We start from the raw sequence: 24,279 nt of genomic DNA, 5'->3' as shown, positions 1-24,279 counted from the left end.
TTATATACTGCGTGACAAAGAAAGGTAAACACCCATTAAAGATAATTTTATTTTGATAATTTTTTTTATACGTGTTCAGTACCACATACTTATTCAATGATTACATTTTTAGCAAGATCAGAGGAAGAACTTCATTTTTTTTTCCAATAGTGTGTTGAGCATCCGCGGTTCCTTATACACTCATTGATACGCCTGGGCTCGGATCTAATAAGATTGTCAATGTCTTCTTGAGGTATCTCATTCTAGGCAATCTGAACTTCATGAGTAAGGGCTGCTAAAGTCTGTGGAGGGTGCTGTAAATTCAACAGTCTGCGGCCAATCATGTCCCAGACATGTTCAATAGGAGACAGATCCGGCGATCGAGGTGGCCAGGGTAAACGGTTGATTTGATGTTGATCCATGAACGTTATTGTTTGCCTAGCAACATGAGGTCTAGCATTGTCTTGCTGGAAAATAGCGTTCGGGATAGTTCGAAAATATGGAATCACATATGGCTCCAACACTTCTTGGATATAGCGTTAGGCAGTCATGTTGCCTCTAATGAAAACTAGGGGTGACCTGCTACCATATGCGATAGCACCCCATACCATAACGCCTACAGTACGGTGGACATGACGCTCTCTGTCAAATTGTGGATCTCGCCTTTCACCCCGTCGCCTTCTCACCCTTGCCCGACCGTCGTTCATCCCCAGACAGAAGTGGGATTCATCACTAAAGATCACCTGAGTCCATTCTTGGTTCCACTGAATCTTCTCTCTACACCATTGTAAGCGGTTAGATCGATGTTCGCGAGTGAGAGGCAGCACCCAATGCGGACGATAGGACAAAAGGCCAAAACTTCGTATTCGGCGATATACTGTACGCATACCAACCCTATTCCCATGTTCTTCAAACCACTGATTTGCAATAGCTCGACTGCTGCTACATCGGTCTCTAAGAGCCAAAAGTCGCAATCGACGATCTTCGCGCTCTGTGGTTCCTCTGAGTCGCCCAGTGCCTCTGGCTCTGTGCCCACGGCCTTCCTGAGTCCACGCCTGGTAACACCGCACTATGGTTCCTAAGGATCTGTTAGTTCTTCTAGACACTTCTCTGACCGACAGACCTGCTTCGCGCAACCCAACAATCCGCCCCCTCTCAAAGTCACTAAGCTGACGGATCTGTTCAATTCTACGCACTCTAGGCATAATGAGTAAAAATTATGACCGATTGCAACACACTTCACAAAAGTTGCGATGCAAATGTGAACAAAAATGTTTAAACAAAATTTTATTTTTTTAAGGAACGACCCATGGAAACTAAAAAAAAATTAACAGATAAACTTGAAATTTTGATCATTTCTTTCTTTTTTTAAGATAAGTCAACATGCAAAAAATTATCAAAATAAAATGGTTTTTAATGGGTGTTTACCTTTCTTTGTCACGTAGTACTCATATACAAATTTAATAATGATTAATGCTTCTAATCAAGTAATTTGGATTCTCTTCAAAAAGGAATTACATGAATGACAACGTTGCGTGTAGCTTTTTTTCAAAAGTTGCATGTTACATTGTGGGATTTTCAAAGGATATAAAAGATGGAAAAGCCTCATTCTGAAAGTGTCTAACACAACTACGTCTCTCATGTTGTAATTTAAGAGTTCTAATTATTTTCTTCGCCAAAATTTGCAGGATTGGACGTTAAAAATCTTGGGCACAACTTGATCGACTTTGAAAGAAAATCCCCATTCGAAGGTGTCTATTTTATTATATATAATTTTAAAAAATCATAATTACTTTAAAAACGTAAAAGTGGAATTTTTACGATTTCGGAATTCCTTGTATTCTTTACAATTGACAAACATTTCAGGATTGTACATTAAATTTGTAATGATATGTAATAAACAATTTACATGTTATTGACGCGCCAGGTCCCCATTTTATAAATTGCCGTGCTGCCACTTGCAAATGCTTCATTAGGTGTTAAATTTAACAGAAATACATAAGGAGCACAACTAAGCCTTGTCTAAATACTTATTATTTTGATTTATGTGATTGTCTGCGGCATCCATTAAAAATCCAAAAAGAAATTACATGAATAGTAACGTTGCGTGTAGCTTTTTTTTAAAACATGCACGTCACTCTTTAGCATCTTGAAAAACAAATGGTACACGAAGAGCCGTCATTTTAAAAATTAATTAATATGGTGAATTTTAATTGCTTTCATGAACAATACTGATTTAATGTGGGTATTTAAGAAAAAGGAAACATTAAATAATTCCAATGCACACTGCAGTAGGGGAGATAGATTATTGATTTTGACCTGGATAATCCTTGAATCTAAAACTATAAAACCCATTCACACTCAATTGTCTAATAATGTTTGGCATCCATTCATACCTCGTATAGTTTTACTTCTGAGCAGAACACGCTTTTGGATACTAACGCGTTCATCCACACCCGTAAAATCAGGATATTCATTTATAGAGGGGAATTATTACCCTCGCAGTGAAATGGGGTCATTGTTTGGAAGTAAACGTCTATAATAGAGTTGGAGTTATGCTTGTACCTCAATCAGGCCTCTAACGACCCTGGACAAATGAACTTCAGTGTTTATGGTGATGCATGATTATGGCAAGTTTATAGGACTAAGGGATCGTTTGATGACAATAATTGCTTCTTCAGTGCGCACTTTTTCTTAGCTTTAAATTCCGAATTCTCGTCTCAATGAAAAGAAACTAGACCGCAAAAGCTCTAATAACGTCACTAGAACAAGTTCCTAGTTAAGAAGTGCAGTAAAGTGCTGGAATTCTATGAAGATTTATGTCGGGCAAAGCGGGCAGAGGAAGCGGTGTTCAAAAGCGATAAAAATTAACTTTTATGTTACAGAACAGGGAAAGTATGAGGGACTTTTTTTGGCTTATTTCTTAAAAAAAGGGGCCTTAGTTGCAGGCGCTTTTGACACTTGAATCCTCGGTTGAACTTTAAATTAGCATTGCTTACTCGGAAAATTAACAATTTTACATTAACCTTAACTTTGATGGTCTCTTTAACGAGCGCAGCGAGGAAAGTTACCAAACTTTTGTAATTTTATTTTCAAAATTAGGTGTGAACATTCAAGGCGACAACATTGGAATTATTTCATTCCTTAGGTTAACTAGCAGCAGCAATCTCAACGAAATCGCAATTTTTCTGAGAAATTGCGAAGCAATAAAAAGTTATTTCCGGCTGAAGTTGATCGCTCCAGCTGCAACTCGAAATTGTTCAAATTAATTCCACCCTCCAGCAAAACTAAAGGGTTGGAAAAATTGAATTTAATTGCCTGCAAGACTGGTAATATTTTTTTCCTTCCAGCCTCGCTACCTGCTAACATCACTCGCCTGCAACGACCTAGCTATGGGCTTATGTGTAACACCCTTCGCCATTCTGTCGTCCCTTCGTAATTGCTGGCCCTATGCCGAAATTGTCTGCCAAGTTCAGGTGAGTTACCAAACTTGATTAAGTTTAAAACCACTCATCGCAGAGGGCACTTAATACTCTCTTCGAATTTGGACGTTTGACCGAAGAGAGTTACCTACCTCAAAGATTTGTGTGGAATATAGTATGGTCAGATATATTTCGAGGTTTTGAAAATGCGGCTATTAAAGTGTGATTTTGGTAAATGCCCTCTGAAGGTCTATAAATTTTAGTACTTTCGCTCCATTAAATAAAGTCTGTGCATTTTTAAACTTGCTTTAGTCAAAAAAAGGCTAATTCGGAAGTAATCCTCTTTTCTAGTGGATGCATATTTTTCTCTAACTACTTGATTTTCAATGCCAAAATCATATAAAGGCGGTAATTTTGGGAGTAACTTTGAACATGCCGTAGTCAAGAAAAGACGAAATAGGGAGAATTTGGAATTAATGTTCTACTCGAGTCGGCTTATGTTCCTTTTATTGATTTTCCAAGTCGATATTGTCAAGAATATACGTAAATTCGTGAATTTCTACAAGTTAGATGAGACCAATTTTAGCCTTATATACAGCCTCTTTTGGTGCTCACGATGTCGCTGTCTTTAAATTTCTACGTCTCAAAAGTCTTTGAAGTGTCTTTTCGTTTGGAAAATATTGGATAATGTCAACTAATACTGAGCTCAGCTTCGGAGCTATTTTTAATAATTTGAGACTATAATCACTACTTCTGAATGGAGATAATATCTTCATTACAGGCAGTCATTTTAAATGGTCACAAATGCAATCATTACCTCTAGATGGGACCACTTTCTGTAGGGTTATTTCCATGGTTTGATAAATCTCCCGCGCCAGCAAATTTCGGTAGCAGTAATCCATTAAGTAGGTTTTATAGATGCCGAATTTCTTTTGAATTGATTAGTTGAGAAATAGTAGCGTAGAGCAAATGCATTTGGAAAAACTCCCCATAAAATAAGTTTCGAGAAAGAAATTTAGGAGAATTGTAAAATTCAGATTAAATCTTCTGCATCAACGAGTTTCAGTAGTATAGAACTTCAGTAGTACTGAGAGTAGTACTTTAAATATACATTAAAAATATTGAAATTTACAACGTGATTGGTCGAGAAACAGAAGCGTACATGGAACGCTTTTGATGTCGTGAATAATCCCACTTGAAATAGCTTTGAAGGAAAGAACATTTTGGAAAATTACAACATCCAAAATACAATAGATTGCCTAAATATGGTTTATAAGTACAGGAATTTTGCGATCTGATTGGTGGAGAAACGGAAGCGTAGAACGAACACATTTGATGTAAGGACAAATCACAGCCACTGGAAAATTGAGTTTCGTCGGAATTTCATATGTTCTTTAAGATCAATAACTCCACCAACTCCTGAGATATCAACAATAAAAAAATAGGAAAAATACGGAGGATGTATTCATTTAAGGATTCCTTACTATTAGGAAACGAAGGAATCCTAAGATATTATTGCCGGGACTCATTTCCTCCATCTGTCTATACAAAGAGGTGTATTACGGATCATAATAGTCGGGTATTAAATTAAGGTTAATCTTATTAAAGGGAAAAGCTAATTAAAGGCCGTTTGATCCCCGTTTGGTTGTGTTTGAAATTTGAATATACCTTGCAACCACTATGCATTCATAACCGCTAATCTCATTATTTATTCCTTAATGCAGCCGGCATACGTTATTAAGGTTGTTTCCCGGGGAAAGTTAGAGGAAAATTTTAGAGTTTGGCGCAGTTTGAAAACGGTTATTTGGTTTATACGACAATGGTTATCATTGCAAGAATTTAAATACATTGTGTGCTTTTTTCTATAGCGGGATTTATGGGATGTGAGCTCTGCCGAATGTTGATGGTCACAGAATAAATAAACCACGTTATCCGTAAGTCAGTTGAATTGCATTTCTGATATATGCGAGGGCCATTATTTGAACAGGGTTTATTGCAATCGCGGCTACGGATGCATGTTTATTGGATACAAGCTGAAAAATTGCGATTTTTATTACTTCCGCATTGAAATTTGTGAGATATCTTCGAATCGCAGATAAAATCCATTTTCAGAGCCCTAATTACTGGGAGCTGAAGCTCCATCTTAACCACGCATTTCAGTCATAAAATTAACTGGCATTAAATCACTTTAAACCATTTACAGTTCTGTATCGTGAATCGTGCTGCTTTACGGTTCTCACGCCCTATTTATTTTGACCAGAGTCTGCTCTAGATTCGCGCCCTTTGCGTTGATAAATCCCCATAGCTGACAGTTAAGTTAATAGCTAACTGCATGACATACCATATTCCCAAAGGGATGAAGAATCGGGGGCGCTAGATGAATATGTTTCAGAGTTCAAGACAAAGTTTCTTTGTTTTAGTTATCCTTGTGTTAATCAGTGTCTAATTGACAGTTAAATAAAAGCCAGAGTAGCAACTTATGATTTAGGAATGAGATAAGAAGTTATAGCCCGAATTCCGGCACCACGGATGGTCATCAATCACAAAGTTAATCGTCAGAAATGGGACGTCAAAGGCGATAGAACCGTTATCACGGCTCCGCACTACTAAATAAAGGAAGAGTGAAAATTAGCCGAAAACATGGTTCTGCAGTATTGGCCCTATAACTGTCTATGGAGATATTAGACAGCATTAATCAGCACCCTCGAGTGGGCCGTAAATAATTGAATTTTACGTTATGACAGCTGAATATATTTCACTGCCTTAAAACGTTATCGACTTGCATTGCGGGGGTGCCTTCAGTCCGTAATATAAATTTAAAATTGAGTTCATACAGCTCATGAGAAAGGTAATATTAGCACGTGATCTGAAACGCAGCTATTTCTCCTGAACTCAAAGTGACTTAAAATAACAACGGCGCTATGTGTCCTCTCTGCAAAGCATATGACGATGTGACGTCACAAGAATAGGGGTAGACTACGTTCCAAATTTTGTTTTTAAGCCGCACTAGTGAATGGGGATTTTTTGGTTAAACTCAAATTATTTGGAGTTTTTAGTTCCTGGCCTAATCAAAGAATTTCTTTGTATTCGTCATTTGCTTGGGACCCATCTCAAAAGTTTGCTCCTCGAAACTACCTTTCCTAAAATGCTCGAATACAAATTCCGACAGTATCACACTCAAATTTATTGTTTGTTTCCCCATTTGCTCCTTTATAGTGGCACTTAATTTTCATTCTGTTTTAAGTCATTGCTCACGTAACCCCATAAAAGAGACTAAAAGAGCTTGGCACGAAAATGTGAGAGGCATAACTAATGAATTAAGTCGAAGGGTGTATATGTAATAACTCTGACGTCTCTAATTTAACTGTAACAATAGAGAAAATGCGCCATTTGTAAGGGTGTATGGTAATAAAGGAAAATTGGAGTTTTCGAATAAAACGGGGGAAGTGCATGAAATTGGAGACCGGATGAGGTATTACGTCAAGCTTTGACAGGCCTATTTAAATTTCGTGGAACAAGATACGCCTTGTAGACTACACAATCAAATCCTGATCAAATAAATTTGATCGTGCAAATATGGACTTTTCTTCAGGAAGCATCCTGCATTTTTCCCTCTAGGAATGAATAATTCTTGAGAATTATTCATTCTTAAGCTTAATGGCATATTTTTACCTAATTTGTCTTACGAGAGCTTATAATGTGAAACTAACAGTCGTGATATCTTACTTTTGCGTGAAATTTCGAACACAGCTGTTCCAACCGGAGTCAAAAGATTGTGCAGCATGTCGTTTTTATTAAGCTTGTGTCATCACGACGTCACATGAAAAAGAACCGACTATGTTCAAAGGTCCTATTCTTAAATTACACTGTTGGCAAATACACGCAATTCTTGCACTTTATTTCGTACATTCCATGAGAAATTCCACTTATTGCAATTACAAAATTAATCACTCTTTTCTGGTTAATTCGGGCATACCTCTCATTTACAACCTTCACCATTAGGGAACACGCGAACAAAGTAGCTGCACAGTAGGGATTTTTAAAGCTCGCATATATCACTGCCATTTCAGGAGTGTTAATGCGCGTGTATGCGCGATAAAACAAGCCCTTCCACGATAAACCAGATTATTATGCCTGTACACGAAATTGAAACCTCTTTCAAGCAATTAAGAGTTAATTGAGATTATTTGGTCTAAAAGTATGGAAGAATATTTCCCAGCAAAACGGGCTGCTTGGCAGCATAAGCGCAATATTTAAATTTCGGTTTTGTATGGTGCACGCTTGCCAAGATAACCTTATTTATTAAGGGAGCAACGTTTGCCAGACTTCCATTAAACAGCAGCTTGAACGGTTTTTAAATCAAGATAAACTCAAATTCTTATTTATTCATTGAAAACTTTTGTTTATTTCGATTTCGAAAGAGCTTCAACAACGGTGTATTGCTTTTAAGCTTCTTTATTAGCTAAGAAGCTCAAGAATATGATGTTGTATTGGATTTTACAGCCTCGCGTAGGGTTTATGGGATATTTAGGGTTCGATTATACGATAAAGGGCTAGTTATGGTTTAAGTTTTTGACTTTAAGATGTAGGTTTTATTTAGGAAGTAGGTTGAAATAACTTCGAGAATATTACTTCTATAGTTACAGTATTTCGTTGATTTTCTGAAAGATTTTTTTTGACATTTGAAACAATCTTCTTATAAGTCTTTGTACATCTCGGAAATTCGGAGACTTCCCCACATTTTTAGTAAATTTCCTTTGCTCCGTTATTGTGCGGCAATAAGCAGTCTCCACATCTTAAATTTTCCTACCAATGATCTTCTTAAAAAGAGATTTTCATGTTTTTTCGGCAACGAACAGATTCTTCTAGTAAGTTTCGTCAAATGTAAAAAATGTAAGGGTTGCCTGTATTTCTATAACATTAAAACTTCATTTGCTTAGTTATGATTCAAAAAAATGCATTTTTTTACCTAAAATTTCCTAGCAAAATATTTCCTTGAAAATAGAATTTCGCGCTCTTTTAGGTAATATAAAGGCTTTTCTGGCAAGGCTTTACTATAGGAATTCACAATAGTTCTAATATATTTTGTGGAATTAAGTTGCAACATCCGACTAACCAAGAACAATACCACGATTTTAATAAAGGATTAAAAATGCTGGGTATCGATAACGACTTGACGATAATGAACAGCAAGGAGGAGGAGGAGCAGAGAAGAGAAAAAATTTGAGAAATGATTTTTCCCCCCTCCTGAAGAAATGCTTACGCGGTTAGAGGAGGGACTTTCAAAGTGAAGAAAGAGAAGGTTATTTCTACAAAAAGTACAAAATGTTCAAATATAAAATATCCTTAAATAATGTCAGTTGAATACATAAATAAGTAAATGTGATAATAGCAAGATTCCATCATGTTTCTTTTAGTTATTCCTTTTTAGCGACTCTTGCTGAAAGATCAAATTATGGTTTAATAATGAACTTTGGACTCCCATTGACCTAAGAAGAGTTTTTGCAAGTTTGCCCAACTGCAACTTTCTTTACAATGAAGTCGGGACTTTTTTTAACCTGAACTTCTCCTTCCTTCTTTACACAAATTACAGCAAATTCTTTGATTTGTAGATTATAGAACTAGTTAATTAAATCCATCGTTGAGTGTTTGTTCAATTACAGGCATTACTCAGGGGCGCAATAAGCCAGCAAAGCGCCGTCATCCTTATCTGCATGGCAATGGATCGCTACTACTGCATGTTGCATCCGCAAGAGTACCATAAACAATCCAGCAGAAAGGTAAGTTTCCACCCCCATTTTAAAACGGCTTTTCCTGTCACCCAATTTACTGCAAAAACTTGCTAAACCGATTCAAAGCGAATTTGAAATTAAACAAATTAAGTGGATGTACTGACTTTTAACTTCAGCACCATGCTTGGAAGTTTTCAGTTTTCTTAACTCGAATTTCCAAGCTTAAATATTCAGGTGAAACTACGACATTAATAAAAGTGTTATTAGGGAGTTCCGCTTTCTTTAGGGCCATTCAGAGAGGGCGCTCATGCGGAAAGGTTTAACTGTTAAGCAATTTCAGAATATAAAACTAGAGAGTCGGACATTAGAGTTTTAAACGTTTGAAAGAGACTTCTTGTTTGAGAATTTCAGGGTATATAAATAGGAGAAATATTGGCAAAGTTCCTTATTCCCGGGATGTTCTTGACCTTGCCGTATGAAAGACTTGATGTATCTCCGGTGACATTATCCCAGATAATATCCGTAAGATTGATGAAGGAGAAATATTATGTTTGGTAAAAAAGGATATTTTTAACACTCTATTCGGTGTGACAGGGATGTTGTCATTTGTCTTGGTTCTTTTATCTCAGAAGAAATCCTGTAAGAGACTTCTTTTATAATCGCAAAAGAATGAGATAATGGTTAATAACTGTAAGTCTTTCATTAAAATATTAATCTTAAAAAAGGCAATTTGATAGCCTAGGAATTGCAATTGCTTCAGGGCTAAAACTTTACTGCTCATAGCGGAATGTTTTGCGTTAAAGGGAAAGTTTGCCGCATTTGTCATAATTCCTTGTCTAATAAAACCTTTTGCCGCATACATGTAAAATAGTTCATTTTTATTACTCTACTCTGCAAACGGGAATTTTTACCATATCAGCCATATATGTAGAAACCTCCAATGAAAACATCGGTATATTCAATATATTGATCAAATCGTCACCGTTAAATTCAGAAACTTTGTCTCTGATTTTTTCATGTTTATCGGTTAGATTGAAGCTGAATAAGCTTTACTTTATTTCCTGCAAAATTATCACGAGTATGTACTGCTGGACAAAAGAATCCGGACAAGCTTATTATTTAAGTTTTCAAAGAGAAAAACATGAAATTGGATGGTAAAGTACTTTTAAAATAAGACAGAGCATCAATCCAACATTCTTTTACTGTATTTTTTAAAATTATTGCTGTTAGCATTCGTTTGAAAAATTGATTTGAGAAAAGTAACGTAAACAGAATCATCTCAGACATTGATTTCTGTGTAAAAAGCAATATTCGGTCGGTTTTTTTGCATTCTTAGCATTTTTTTAGATTTCTTTGAAATAAACAAAGATATTCTATATGTTAAACAGTGTCTATCGTATTAGTTCACAAAATGCAGCCCAAAATAGCGGCACAAATTGTTGCATTAAGTCAAGATGATCGAACCGTACGACATATTGCAGTTTAATTTTTCTTCAAGTTACTATTAATTTAGTTTCTTTTGTTATTTTTTAATTAAAATGTTTTCTTTTTTATTTTTTCATGTATTTCATTTTTCCTAAATTTTTTCTAATATAATTATGTCAAAAAAAAAGAAAAAATTATATTATTGTTTTCTAAGACTGTTGTTATAAGCTTGTTCGGATTTCTTGTCTAGCAGTGTATAATGGCATGCCAGGTTTACAAAGACTACAAAATGTAAAAAGTCTCGATCTGAAAGTGTGTAATTGAAAGAAATCATGACTGCTTTTGAATCGCAACTACTCTCCTGATATTTTTATAATTCAAAAGTTACAATTATTTTCTTCACCACGACTTGCGGGAATAGACGTTAAAAATCATTAAATTTTAACAAAAAAAAAACATAAAATATCCACTCACAGAAAATACCAACAAAGAACCGCAATTTTGATGCTGTTAGCTGCAGAATTCATCTTTAGGTTAGAGACCAAAATCAGAAATAATTTTTCTCAGATTTAATCATTGAATCGCGTATTTTAACCGTGAAACAGCCCTTATACAGGTAACCAGAGATACATAAATCGATTCTAGCATAGATCTAATAAGGGTCTTATAATCTATCATTGTTCTGTCCTGATCGCTGCCCATTGTTGTGCCTCGCGTTGTCCCTGGAGAGACGTTTCCTTATAATTTAACAACAAAAACTACAAGACATATTTATTGGCCATCTCAAGAGCGCAGATAGTCGTTAATCCTTACAGGCAAGTTGTGAGCGGACAGGGATTTATAGGAGGTTATCGGGACTTTTTAAACCATTGATAATTAATGACGAACAAAGTTGCGAAATCTACCAAAAACTTACGCCATTAATTTCCAGGGTATGTTGTAATTCATTCCACATTCTTAGGGCAATTGCCTGCTTAATAAGTTATTATTACTCCTTGAATGTTCTGGGAAAAGTAGTTTGCAGAGAAATTTTAGACTTCAAAGGGAATATCAGTCTAAAGATTCCTACCTAATTTGGAATATAAATAGGAATTCAGGGGAAAATCAACATGGGTTAGCTAGAACGTTGAAGTTTTCCAACATATGGATATTTGCACATATCGAAACTATTAATAAAGATTGAAATGTGCATGGCCGTTTTATTATGTTTAGCTTCCATTAAAATTCGATTACTTTCAATACTAATGAATAGTTAATTGTTGCTAAACGATTTTGCTTTATATAAATGGGCATATTTAACTGAAATTTACATCATTAGTCTATAGAGAATTATTTGGTTTGATGTATAAATTAGCACCGATGTTGCTATTTTATTTTGATAATTTTAGGTTTTCTCATGATACGCAAACGCAATTTTCTATATAAGTCAACAACATCCTTCAGGGTCACATTTCCAAACCGATTATCTTATCATCCATCATGGAAACGCCAAAGACATGGTGGAACGATTGCGAAAAACATTTAAGATATTTTCCCTAACAATTTTACGTCGTTAACCTAATTTTCCGGTTAATGATTGATTACAGTTGCCGAAGTTGAAGGAGTCAATAAGACTGCTGAACCTTATTAAAACCCAATTATTTTCTTACTTCGAGTATTACCTTCATCCAAGGGTCATAGTGTCCCTAATGTAGGACCAGGAAATGATGTTTAGCTGCTCCATTTAACTGTGACAAAAACTGCGAAAATATCTCAAACCAACGAGAAGACACAAAGATGAAACGATCATTTACCCCCCTTCTCTTCACCACAAATCAACCACCATTTTGGCTTTTTGTAATCGTCGGGTGTCACTGGGTCCAGTCGGCCGTTTATAAATCAATGGATGATAAATAAGGGTGTGGGTATCCATACAGTTTTATCTTTGGGAGATTATTTTAATATGAATGTCCACTTTCTTGGACCGAAAGTTCAGTGAATTGCTGCTTCTCTCGGTTATTAATGGATGTCCGCGGATAAAAAGGGACGTTGAGGTGAAATATCTTTGCAGGACATTTAAGAGGTTTAATAATTGGCTGCAAAATACACGTATAATCTTGAAAAATTTATGAAACTTTTTTACAAGAGTTTCTTCTCATACTTAATTCCTAATATCTCCTGAAAGAATGATTCCGTTTACTTCTTTGTAATAAGTTACTCTGGCAGCTCGGTTAAAGACTTAGGTTTTTACCCCTAAGATTTGTTGATTGAGAGATAAAATGTGAGCTTTTGGATCTCAGTTTAAAAATCCCTCAAGTAAAGAAAACCGCAATGAAAGTTATGACGGCAATGCTATAATCTAATCAAAATGGCGAATGCATCTTTTGTTTCAACATCAGATTTTACTTTCTATAGTTAACGCCAAACTAAAAGTCTCGCACGTCATCTATGACGAAATAACGTGGCCGCACTGGTTATATTAATCTCGGAAGCAATATACAGGGTGAATCTTAAGTAATGGGACACAGAGCAATGATGGATTTTTGACATAAAAATAATGCAATTTAGCTAAATTTCTGTTATACAAAAAGTTGATAACAACTGAGATACAGGGTGCCAAAGTTGAAAAATGAAATCAAATTTTCTCTAATATCTCTGAAATATAGTTCGGGCTAATTTCACCAAATTTTTTATTTAAGAGTTTTTTGAGATAATAAATTCAAATTTATCGACGATTAGGAGTCATTTAAATCATTTAAACTTTTTTATGCCACGGTGTATGTCATTTTGGACTCATAAAATTTGTTTCCCTACCTTTTCTACTTAAAAAAGTTATACCTTATTGATGTCTCTAGAAGTAACGGTTTTTGAGAAATTCATTTAAATTACTTAAATTCTCATTTCTTCTACTTGTTGACGTGTAAAAATATAATTTTTTTGTATTGTCAAAAAAGCACAAAGATAATATTAAAACAATTTAATACCATAGTTGGTCTTCTATTAGCATATATACTTAAACTTCAAACGAATATTTTAACAATAACTAAAGTAATTACGTCGTTACTTCGTCTTAGTAGTCTATGATATAACAAATGAATGATATGACTTATGAAAACACATATATATCAAACAAAATTTCAGTTTCAGTGCACTGTGTTTGTAAAGTATACAAATAAATTTATAATTTAATTAAAATGCCGAGACATAATAATTATTCTAATGGTGAAATGAGAGATATGCTGTGTGTATACACTCAGGAAGATTATAACGGGCGTTAAGCTTTTCAACGTTATTTCGAAATGTATCCGAATTGACTAAAACAAAATTTTAAAACTTTTAAAAGAATTTACGATTGATTGGGTGAGACCGGTTCCTTACAACATAAAAAAAAATCTTGGACGCCCGAAAATTATTGCACCAGAGCAAGAAGAAGAAATTCTAAAAGGCGTTGTCGATACTTCGGAAATGGGTAAGTACAAGGCGTATGACAGCACGTGCAGGAGTAAGCCAAAAATCAGTAGTGCGAATTTTTCATGAAAAAAAACTGTATCCGTACCATTTTACGCCGGTACAAAATTTATGTAAAGTCGATATGCAAGAGAGATTGTAATTTTGTAACTTCGGTCGTATGCGCCAGAATAAAGATCTCCTGTTTTTAAATAAGGTTTTCTTTACGGATGAGGCAATTTTTACCCGTCGAGGTATAATTAACTACCGTAACAAACACGCATGGGACACAGAAAACCCTCACCTAACTACTGAACTCCACTTTCAGTACGAATTTAAAATAAATATTTGGTGCGGGGTTATTGACAACTATTTCGTAGAATCGTATGTATTACCATCTAAATTGAATGGTCCTCTGTACTTAGAGTTCCTCCAAAATGAATTAGGGAACCTTCTTGATGATGTGCCTCTGAATTTAAGACAAGTAATGTTTTTTATGCAAGATGGCGCACCCGCACATTTTTCCCGTCCAGTAAGGGATTTCTTAAATACACGTTTTGCAAATCGTTGTATAGGACGTGGATTTCAAATACCCTGGCCTCCACGGAGCCCCGACTTCAATTCTATGGACTTTTGTATATGGGGTTACATGAAATCTTCGGTTTACCAAAATACGATAAATACACCTAAAGGATTATTAAACAAAATTCAAAATGCAGCAACATTATTTCGGAATGAACAATTTCTATTTAAAATAAAGAGGCTGTTCTGCAAAAGAATTATAAAATGTATCTACGTAAATGGTGGACACGTCGAGCATTTGTTGTCACAGGAAAATATGTTTAATTTTTAATTGTTTTAGTTATTGTTAAAATATTCGTTTGAAGCTTATGTAGATATGTTAATAAAAGACCAACTACGGTATTAAATTGTTCTAATATTATTATTGTACTTTTTTAACAATATATAAAAAGTATCTTGTTACACGTCAACAAGTAGAAGAAATGAGAATTTAAGTAATTTAAATGAATTTTTCAAAAACCGTTACTTCTAGAGACATCAATAAGGTATAACTTTTTTAAGTAGAAAAGGTAGGGAAACAAATTTTATGAGTCCAAAATGACATACACTGTGGTACAAAAAAGTTGAAATGGTTTAAATGACTCTGTGGTACCCCAGTAAGCATTCAAACACTTCATAGGATTCTTAAGCTCATTTAATAAGAACAACTCATTAACAAAATCTAACAAACTTATCAACCTAACTCTCAAATATAACCACCTTTCACACCGCTCCTCTATTCCCTATTCAGTTCGTTCCTATCTACTCGTTTTCCTTTTCATAGTGATTCCCTGAAGAAGTAATTCCTTTGAGGTAATTCCCCACTGCGATCATTCACGCACCGGTTGCCACAGATTCCTAATTGTCGATTGTGGCACCCTCTAGAAGATACACCGAAATCATCGATAAATTTGAATTTTTCATCTCAAAAAACCTCTAGATAAGAAATTTCGTGAAATTAGTCCGAACTGTTCCAGAAATATTAAAGAAAATTTTATTTTATTTTCCAATTTTGGCATCCTGTATTTCAGTTATTATCAATTTTTGGTATAACATAAATTTAGCTAAATTGTATTATTTTTATGTCAAAAATCCATCATTGCTCTGTGTCCCATTACTTAAGACTCATCCTATATGTCAAACTTTTTAGTTATCATTATCATACGAAAACAACACGTAGTAATTATTAAAAATATAATGAATATAGTCATATAGGTGCATATACATAATAAAATAGAAATAAAATATAAACATAAATATAATAAAATATGGTCAGAAATTCTGATGTGAAGTCATTTAACTAAAATTCGGTAATTCTTATGAGATGTAAACATGATCATTGGAAAAATAAATTAATGTTATCACCAAAAGTTGAACAGTCATTTCAATGAGGTTACATGTGTCAGCGTTTTTCGAAAAAAATCATTCATAAAAAAGATATAAATTTTATGAGAGACTTTTGAATAACCCTGTATGTGTACCTATATGACCATATTCATTATGTTTTTAATAATTAATACGTTTTATCTTCGTATGATAACGATAACTAAATAAGTTTGATATGCAGGGTAATTTTTAACTTATACACATAAACTTAGGAAATTATAACTGCGGACAAATAATGATTAATAGTGTAAAAAACATGTAGTAAAACACATTTAATTTCGGAGATATCAATTTATTTCAGATGAAAACAAAATAAACTGCATTTAATTTATCATAGTTACTGTTCGATGTTATTTCTGTGGTTTTTGAATATACCATTGAGTTGAGACAAAAAATTTATTAGGTAAAATTTTTTATTTGTAAAAACTAAGAGGTAAACAAGTCAGGACGATATTTTTGGTATTTCTTGCAGTACTTTGTTTTCAATTGTGGTGATATTCGAGTTTATTATTATTATTTATTTATTCGGCTACAACCTGATTTGGATCGTGTGTATGGAAACTCAAGGATTCGATGAGCTCAATTGTATATACCATGGAACCATGGAGTGGTATACCATAGAAATAACTTTGAACAGTTACTATGATAAATTAAATGCAGTTTCTTTTGTTTTTATTTGAAATAAATTCATATATCCGAAATTAAAAGTGTTTTACTACATTTTATTTCACTATTAATCATTATATTTCCTCAGCTATAATTTCCCAAGTTTATGCGTATAAGTTAAGAATCACCCTTCCAAGATAAACATAGCCAATGTGACTATATTATTTCGTCATAGATGACGTGTGAGACTTTTAGTTTGGCGTTAACTATATGTATTTTTTGCAACAACGCTTCCAAAAATTTAAAAAAAACGATTTTATCAGTATACCCTATTTGTATACAGGGTGTCTCATAACTATAGGGACATAAAGCGGGTGGAGATAGTACATGTAAAAATGAGACATTTGGGATCAACTTGCCTGTATCAAATATTGCTAGTCAAGGTAATATAAGGTGCGCAAAAAAATTTTTTTTTTGCGAAAATTATATATTATTTGAGAACCATTTAAGATAAATTATTGAAATTTTGTGGACTTGGACATTTTTATACTATACACAAGATGTAATCATCGGTTTTGCTGTAGCGTTAAGGGGGCGCTACCTACATGCAACATGTCACATAAATGTTACCATAATTTTTTATGTAAAGTTTTTTTTAAATTTTTTATTGAAAATTATGAAAGCTTAAATATTTTTACACAAAAAAAATATTTTAGTAAATAAATTATGCAAAAAAAACTTACACTTTTATTTAAATTTTACGTTTTAACTAAAAATAACAAAATAGTGATAAACAAACCGAATAATAAAACATCAAACGAATTATTTATTTCAAAAGATGTTGGAAGTGACCTCCATTAAGTTCAACAAATTTTTGCTGAGCCTTATTCAAGTACTGTCTTATTTTGTTAAAAATACCCGGTCGATTAAAATATCTTGTATTTTCTTAACTATCAGTATTTGATAGAGACAAGTTGATACCAAATGTCTCATTTTTACATGTACTATCTCCACCTGCTTTGCGTCCCTATGTCAGTTATGGGACACCCTGTGTATCTGTTTATATGACCTTTTGGTCTAAAATCGTCCATAGATTCGCCACTTTCAATAATGACACGCAGTTGTGAAACATTATATACAGGGTGTAACTTAAGTGATGACATTAATTTTAAGAGGTGATTCCTTGTTATATTTTATGAAAAAATATTCATTTAAAAATGTGTTCTAACTTGCATTCTTTTTAGATACAGAGTGTCAAAGTTTTATTAAAAAATCGATTTTTTTATTAATTATTCAAAAAGCTTTGCGCCGATTTTGATGAAACTTGGCATAATTGTTAGCATTAATAAGGGGCTACGTTTGATGTTATTACATTTTAAGTAATAATTCCAGTGGCGTCGCAAATGGTTACCTGATTGATATTTATGATGTGATTTCAAAGTCAAGTAAGTTTTTATTTTTTTTCCAAAAATTAAGTCACCAAAAAAGTCAAAGGACAAGAAAGTTGTATTTTTAATTATTTGATCTGATACAAATATCAAATTGAGAAAAAACGGTGGCGTACAATAATCACACCATAAATATCAATCAGGTAACCATTTGCGACGTCACTGGAATTATTATTTAAAATGTAATAACATCAAACGTAGTCCCCTATTAATGCTAATAAACATGCCAAGCTTCATCAAAATCAGCAAAGTTTTTTTAAATAATTATTAAAAAATCGATTTTTTAATAAAATTTTGACACCCTGTACCTCGAAAATGGTGTAAGTTGGGGCACATATTTATATGAACATTTTTTCATAAAATATGACAAGGAATCACCCCTTAAAATTAATGACATCACTTAAGTTACACCCTGTATATATACAATATCACTTTAAAGATATCCGAGTGATATTTTTGGAAGTAGATCTTAAATCATCATAATCATTAAGCGCTTTAGTGATCTAGCTTTGGATATTTTTCTGCGACTGCATAAGTTAGTTATAGCGGGTGTAATAAATAAGTAAGACGGAGACAGAAATATCGAAATCTGCATATGAATTAAAAGTCATTACGAACTGTCAACCGAAATATTAATTTGTGTCTTCAATTCATGCGTGACAGAGATACGAAACACTCTGCTAACTCAACTTTAACTATCCGCCATGGAGTAAATCAAAGCTGTGTGACGGGTTGCCTACACATTCAATATCGGAAAACCATGTAACGTGGCCGACTTGAGTTTTATTTGCTCTAAAAGGGAATTTTCTGTTCTCATTCATGTATTTTGATCTATAGGAAGACACACACATTTTTCAACATTCTATATCATTTTCCATTACTTTATTTTGCATTAATTGTACTTTAAAAAATTTCACGTAAATTTCGATATTTTTCAGGTGCTATTTTCTACTTGATTTATATGCTATATAAATTCTGGATACCTCAATTGAGGCTCTAAATCCCTGGCTATCAAGTTTGAGACGCAAAATTATGGCTGCAATATCTCATCTGGTCAAACTAGCCAATCCATAGTATCGTGACAACACTCTCAATAGCCTAAATTCCATATTTTCTGTATATTCTCCACATTTTTTATTCTGTTTTTACTCGCTTCTCCACACAAGGAGAATTTTTACAGTTTCTATATACGATAAATCCTTGAAGTTTCCGGTCGTTTATATTCGATTTCTCTCTTCAACAGAAAGGAAGTCCACTTCCCAAAGAGAAATAAAGAAATCGACAGGGGCTTTTTTCAAACCGGTACAAATTACGCGGTTTTCCAGGGTATGTTAAAGATAAATGGATTTCCTGAGCTTTACTTCGGTGAGGGAGGCCGTATCAAATGACATTAACAAGTCGCTGAATCAGTAGAATCAAGCTTTTCCCTGCATAAAATCAGTAATATTTTGAAAGAATCGAGAGGAAAAATGATGGGAGCCCACTTTTGGCAGTTAAATCGTGATCCTAAAAGTGTAATACTATACCTAGAGAGTTTTGTCAAATCTGATTATTTCGTTTACATATATTTTCCCTAAAAAAGCTCATTAATATTTTGAGACATGGAATCCAGGCCTAGTTAAATTATTGTCCTCAAACTGTGTGTTCAAGCCCTTTACGCGACAGAACTTGTCGAGCGATGATTCAAATAGGCAACTTCCTGCCACAAAGTTCCTTAGTAGTTTAACGAGAACAGTCGAATAACTAGGTATCTAAACAGCCTCGAGCCCTATTCCGAAAGTTTTGACTCGTAATACACTAAAGCTGGTGCAAAAGCCTACTGAAACAATGGTTTTCTGAAGGCGATAATGCTGCATTACAGGTATTATGCAACTCATATATGTATGTATTTGGTCATCTACATATATAGAAGAAGTCGTGTAGGGTTTGATGAAGAACATGGCTATCAAGAAGGGAAGTTAATTGAAATCCATTAAGTTTTACTGCTTTGGCAGCTGTAAAACACAAATCAGCAACGTCTCCTCAGAGAGATTCCATTGAATTCCAGTATATTGCCAAGCGATTTAGTGCCATAATAGGGCATCTTAAACATTTTACGATCGAGAATGATATGATTGCGTATAACTGCTAGAACAATAAGTTTTTTTATCTCCTGCAACGCGGAATTGATTATTTTCTCTCTTGAAAAAAATCGTAATAATGAGAACAAAGGGAGTTAATCAAAAATGTTGAACGCAAACTCGTTGGGAACGGATCCAACAAAAGTGCATTGTAGTTAGTCGTATTTCTTCGCCTGCCCTTAAAGCGGGCGGATTTATCTCAGACAAACTGCCTTATCGATTCACAAACGGCTGGTCACCCTGACCCTTTCTCACATTTAGTCGGGAGGAACTTGGGGAAAAAAATATTAACCCCCATGGGGATGAATCCACATTGTCTTGTGCGTGGCAACTAAAGCATTCGACTACTTCTTTCGGTCCGTGCAGCCTGGTAAACTATTTAGTTAGATCGTACGCAGCACTTATTGGAATGTAAGAGGAAAATTCTGGGGCTCCCATTTGCATAGTTTGATTTTGGCGTAAAAGGGTTAACTAATTGAATGATTCAGTGGTCTAAAAAGGTATTTGCTGTCCACTGTAAGGGAAAGTCCCGGTTACACGTGGTAATTGTATTAAACTCCATATCAAAGTTGTTCCTTGGACAAACGGTTATACGGCAAGAGAGGCAATATATTCCCAAAATGTCATAAGTTAGTAATTCGATTAAAACTATTCATGACTAGAGATTGCGAATCACGATAGTACCGGCACAGTTTTGTCGCATACGTTAGGAAGTGTAATTTCATGCCCTACTAACCTCGATTAACCTGAACTAATGAAAAATTTTATTAGTTTTCCCTACGAGACACAACGTAGGGGGTTTCCTTAATAAAATTTATGATAATCCTACATTATCGCCTTTCTCGTAAATCTCAATGACGCAATGATAATACAATTAATAGATGAAAACTCCACTTTAATGTCATGTCTGTAATTCCTTGTGTCAACCAAAGACATGGTAACTGACAACTGACAGAGACAACTTCATTCTTATTTAATGATAGGTTTACTGAATCGTCATAAACGCAAGAATCAGAGCAACAATGTCATTCGAAGTAAAAGCAATCTGCTTTATCCCTTTCGACTACTTTACAATTATGAAATTAACACTTTCCCACCTATGAAATTGCGTTACGGTGTGACATTTGGCATATTAAATTGCTAATAGGTTAACACGCTAGAAGTCAATTTGCAGACTTTGGCACTTCAATAATCAGCTGATAAATGATGCAAAATAAAAAAATTTCTACCTCGAATTTAAACCGCATTTTTGGTTGATATGGGTTGACAAGACATCTGACAAAACACAATTAACATGCTTTGACGTTCAAATAATCATTTGATGAATGGTTCGAAATTCACCCCGAATAAAGTCAAATTTTAAACGCCATCGAATCTGGAATTACTGTTGTTAGACTGAAGTTTCCTTTCCGCATGATATTTGACACTTCTGACAATACTCGTAATTAACGTAAAAACTGACAAAAATGAATTTACTGTGACACTTCAAAAATCAACTACATGATATTTGAAATTATTGATCTTAGGTCGGAGTTTCTTTGTTCACATGACAGTTGCCATTACACATAAGTTGACATGACAACTGACAAAGGGCAACTTACAGTTTTTGTCGTTGTAATGATCACATAATCACTAAACTTTTGCGCGAATTTAGATTTTTGTAGCTGGACTTAATTAAATAAATGTTTCTTAGAAGAATTTAAATGCGGAAACCGACAGAAGCGAACAAGAAATCGAACTATCCAGAATGTTAAAGAAACTCCCAAGTTATTCGTTTATTGGTACATTCGCCGGTCATAAATTTCAGTTCCTGTCGTAAATCTCTCTCCAAGATTATTCCATAATATATCAAAAGAACAAAAAATGGGGTTAACTAAATTACAAATCACTTTCGTCGCGGGCCTTTCGGGTTAACCCTGCTCTGGTTTAATGGCGTGTTTGGCGCCAAAACTCATCGATAAAGCCCTGATGCATGGAATCTGCGTTGATGGTGTCAAAATGAGATTATGACCCAACTTGCCCCATAATTCTAGTTGAAAGCACTTTTAGATGTCTATCTATAAAATATTTTTTAATTCAGATACAAATCTTTATACTCTGCAACTCACTTATCGGATCTTTCTACATTAATAAAAGATTCTTATAGAGGCATCCCCTAGGTATACAGAGCCTTTAAACAACGCCTCTGCTACTTAAAGGCAGCGGGAGCTATTTTGGGGATTTGAATTATTTATTTTACCCCTTTAAAGTAAGCGCCTTGCAGGCTTACGTTTCAGAAATACGAAAGTTAAGAGCCTCCCGTCTTATTAAATGAGAATATCCTCGAGTGCTCCGTCTAAAATAATAGTTCACTGTACTCGCTAGAGCGTGGCTGTATTTTATAAGTAGGGGATCCTGGAGGTATTGGTGAAAAAACGGAAAATTTTGTTATGTGTTTAGAATGCGAGAAACACATAGAGGCAGTGCAGATGGTATCCAAATAGCATGTGTGTGATGAAACGTGTGTTTTTCCTTCCTTGAAAACTATGAAAATCAGAAATAAAAACAAATTCTATCACTATTTTTCTGACTGATCGTTATATCGTCCGCAAAGGTTCCGAGGGCATAATTTCTTTACGCACAATTAGGTGAACCAATAATGGTATGGTAATTGGTTAAACATTTGGTTGGAAAAATATGTACTTAATCCAAAAGTTGATCCTATCATCATAATTGACATCTTGGAATTGTGAAATAAAAAGTTAGCGATAGCAACGGCACTTCTTTAAGCCACAGCAGCTACCACAATCTGTAGGCAACCCATAGTACACTACCTTATGTTATTCTACGCGTTGCTTTCAGTTTCTACTACTTATTACTCAATTTTAAAACGTTTTCATTCAAGTTATGATTAAGTTTTGAAGTTTTTAAGTTCTAAATATTCAATTATATTAGAAAGTAATTCAATAGAAAATTTATTTTCTGCGAGAAATAGTCTCCATTTATAGAATCATGCCATTGCGTTATCCATTAGCGTCTGAAGTGTATTTACCGCTTTTTCAGTCGTCTTGTCCTATAAAATAAGTACAATATCGTCATCGTATTGTAATATGTATGCTGTTTTGTCCTTTAAGCCATGGTTGTACATATCATGGCAGCATACATTATAAATGAAGAGCGAAAACGACGATTCCTGAGGGAGCCCTTGCTTCGGAGAAAAATGAAAAGAAAGAGTGTCGTCAATTCGTACTTCTAGTCGTATGTTTTCCAGTAGGTTTTGAATAAAATAAAGTAGGTATATTATCATTTAAAGTTTGAATATTAGACCATTGTACCAAATGCTGTTAAATGCCTCGTTGATGTCCACAAATAAACTTGCTGCGCTTCTACTGCTTAAATGTGATATTTGTATGTTATTCATCAAAACATAGAGTGGGTAATTAATAGAGTACTTCTAGTAAAGTAATTTTAAGGTGAATAGTCCACATTTGGAATTGTTTGTTTTAGTTGATCATGGGATTTTGTATGGGAGCTCCTGTTAAATAAAAGTATATCGATCGTTAAAATTATATGTGAGTACCGAAGAAAACAACCGGGATGTTAATGTGGAAATCTTCCCTTTTTATTAATATTTCTTGTCATGTTACGTTGATACATTTATTTGTTTATTATATGATCATGCGTTGTAATAGGCGAATTAATTTAACTTCTTTCCGTGACCGTTTTTGCCACATCAGCCATGTTCTTGTCAAGACACTTTATTTTGACGTTGGGAATACTGCTATAGATATCTTACATTTGCAGTAGTTGAGGTTACTAAATTGGATTACGTTGAGGAAAGATTGCGACACTTCAAGGGAAATATTTTAGTTAGAAAAATAACTAGATGCTAAATTCTTGACATTCTGGTGACTTACAATTACTCCGGCGGCTTATTTGTTTCAGAAAATGGATAGTGGTAAAGTGAGTCCCATTTCTACTACAGGCAAACAATATAGAATAAATAATTATCATTCCTATCGTATCTCTAGTTTTAATTTTAACGATATTGGGAACTTTAAGCTTAAACCCAGAGGTCTTTTCTATTTCCGCTTTTCTTTATTCCCTGGTATACATCCAGTGTGAAAGTTTTGGATGGAATAGTCCATATAACTAAGATGCCGAACATATGCGGCCAAAATCCTCGGACAGATCT

General features: G+C 34.3%; 1 protein-coding gene across 1 annotated transcript in view; it reads left to right on the top strand.

The window, feature by feature from the left end:
- Positions 1–24,279, top strand: part of LOC136410376 (trace amine-associated receptor 8c) — a 51,229-nt gene that overhangs the window by 9,867 nt on the left and 17,083 nt on the right. The window contains exons 4-5 of the mRNA XM_066392514.1: positions 3,330–3,455; positions 9,065–9,181. Coding sequence (XP_066248611.1) covers positions 3,330–3,455; positions 9,065–9,181 — 243 coding nt within the window. The remainder of the gene's footprint in view (positions 1–3,329; positions 3,456–9,064; positions 9,182–24,279) is intronic.

The sequence above is a fragment of the Euwallacea similis genome, chromosome 1 (assembly GCF_039881205.1).
Source record: "Euwallacea similis isolate ESF13 chromosome 1, ESF131.1, whole genome shotgun sequence".
Lineage (NCBI taxonomy): Eukaryota > Metazoa > Arthropoda > Insecta > Coleoptera > Curculionidae > Euwallacea > Euwallacea similis.
This window is presented reverse-complemented; position numbering and strand designations above follow the sequence as displayed.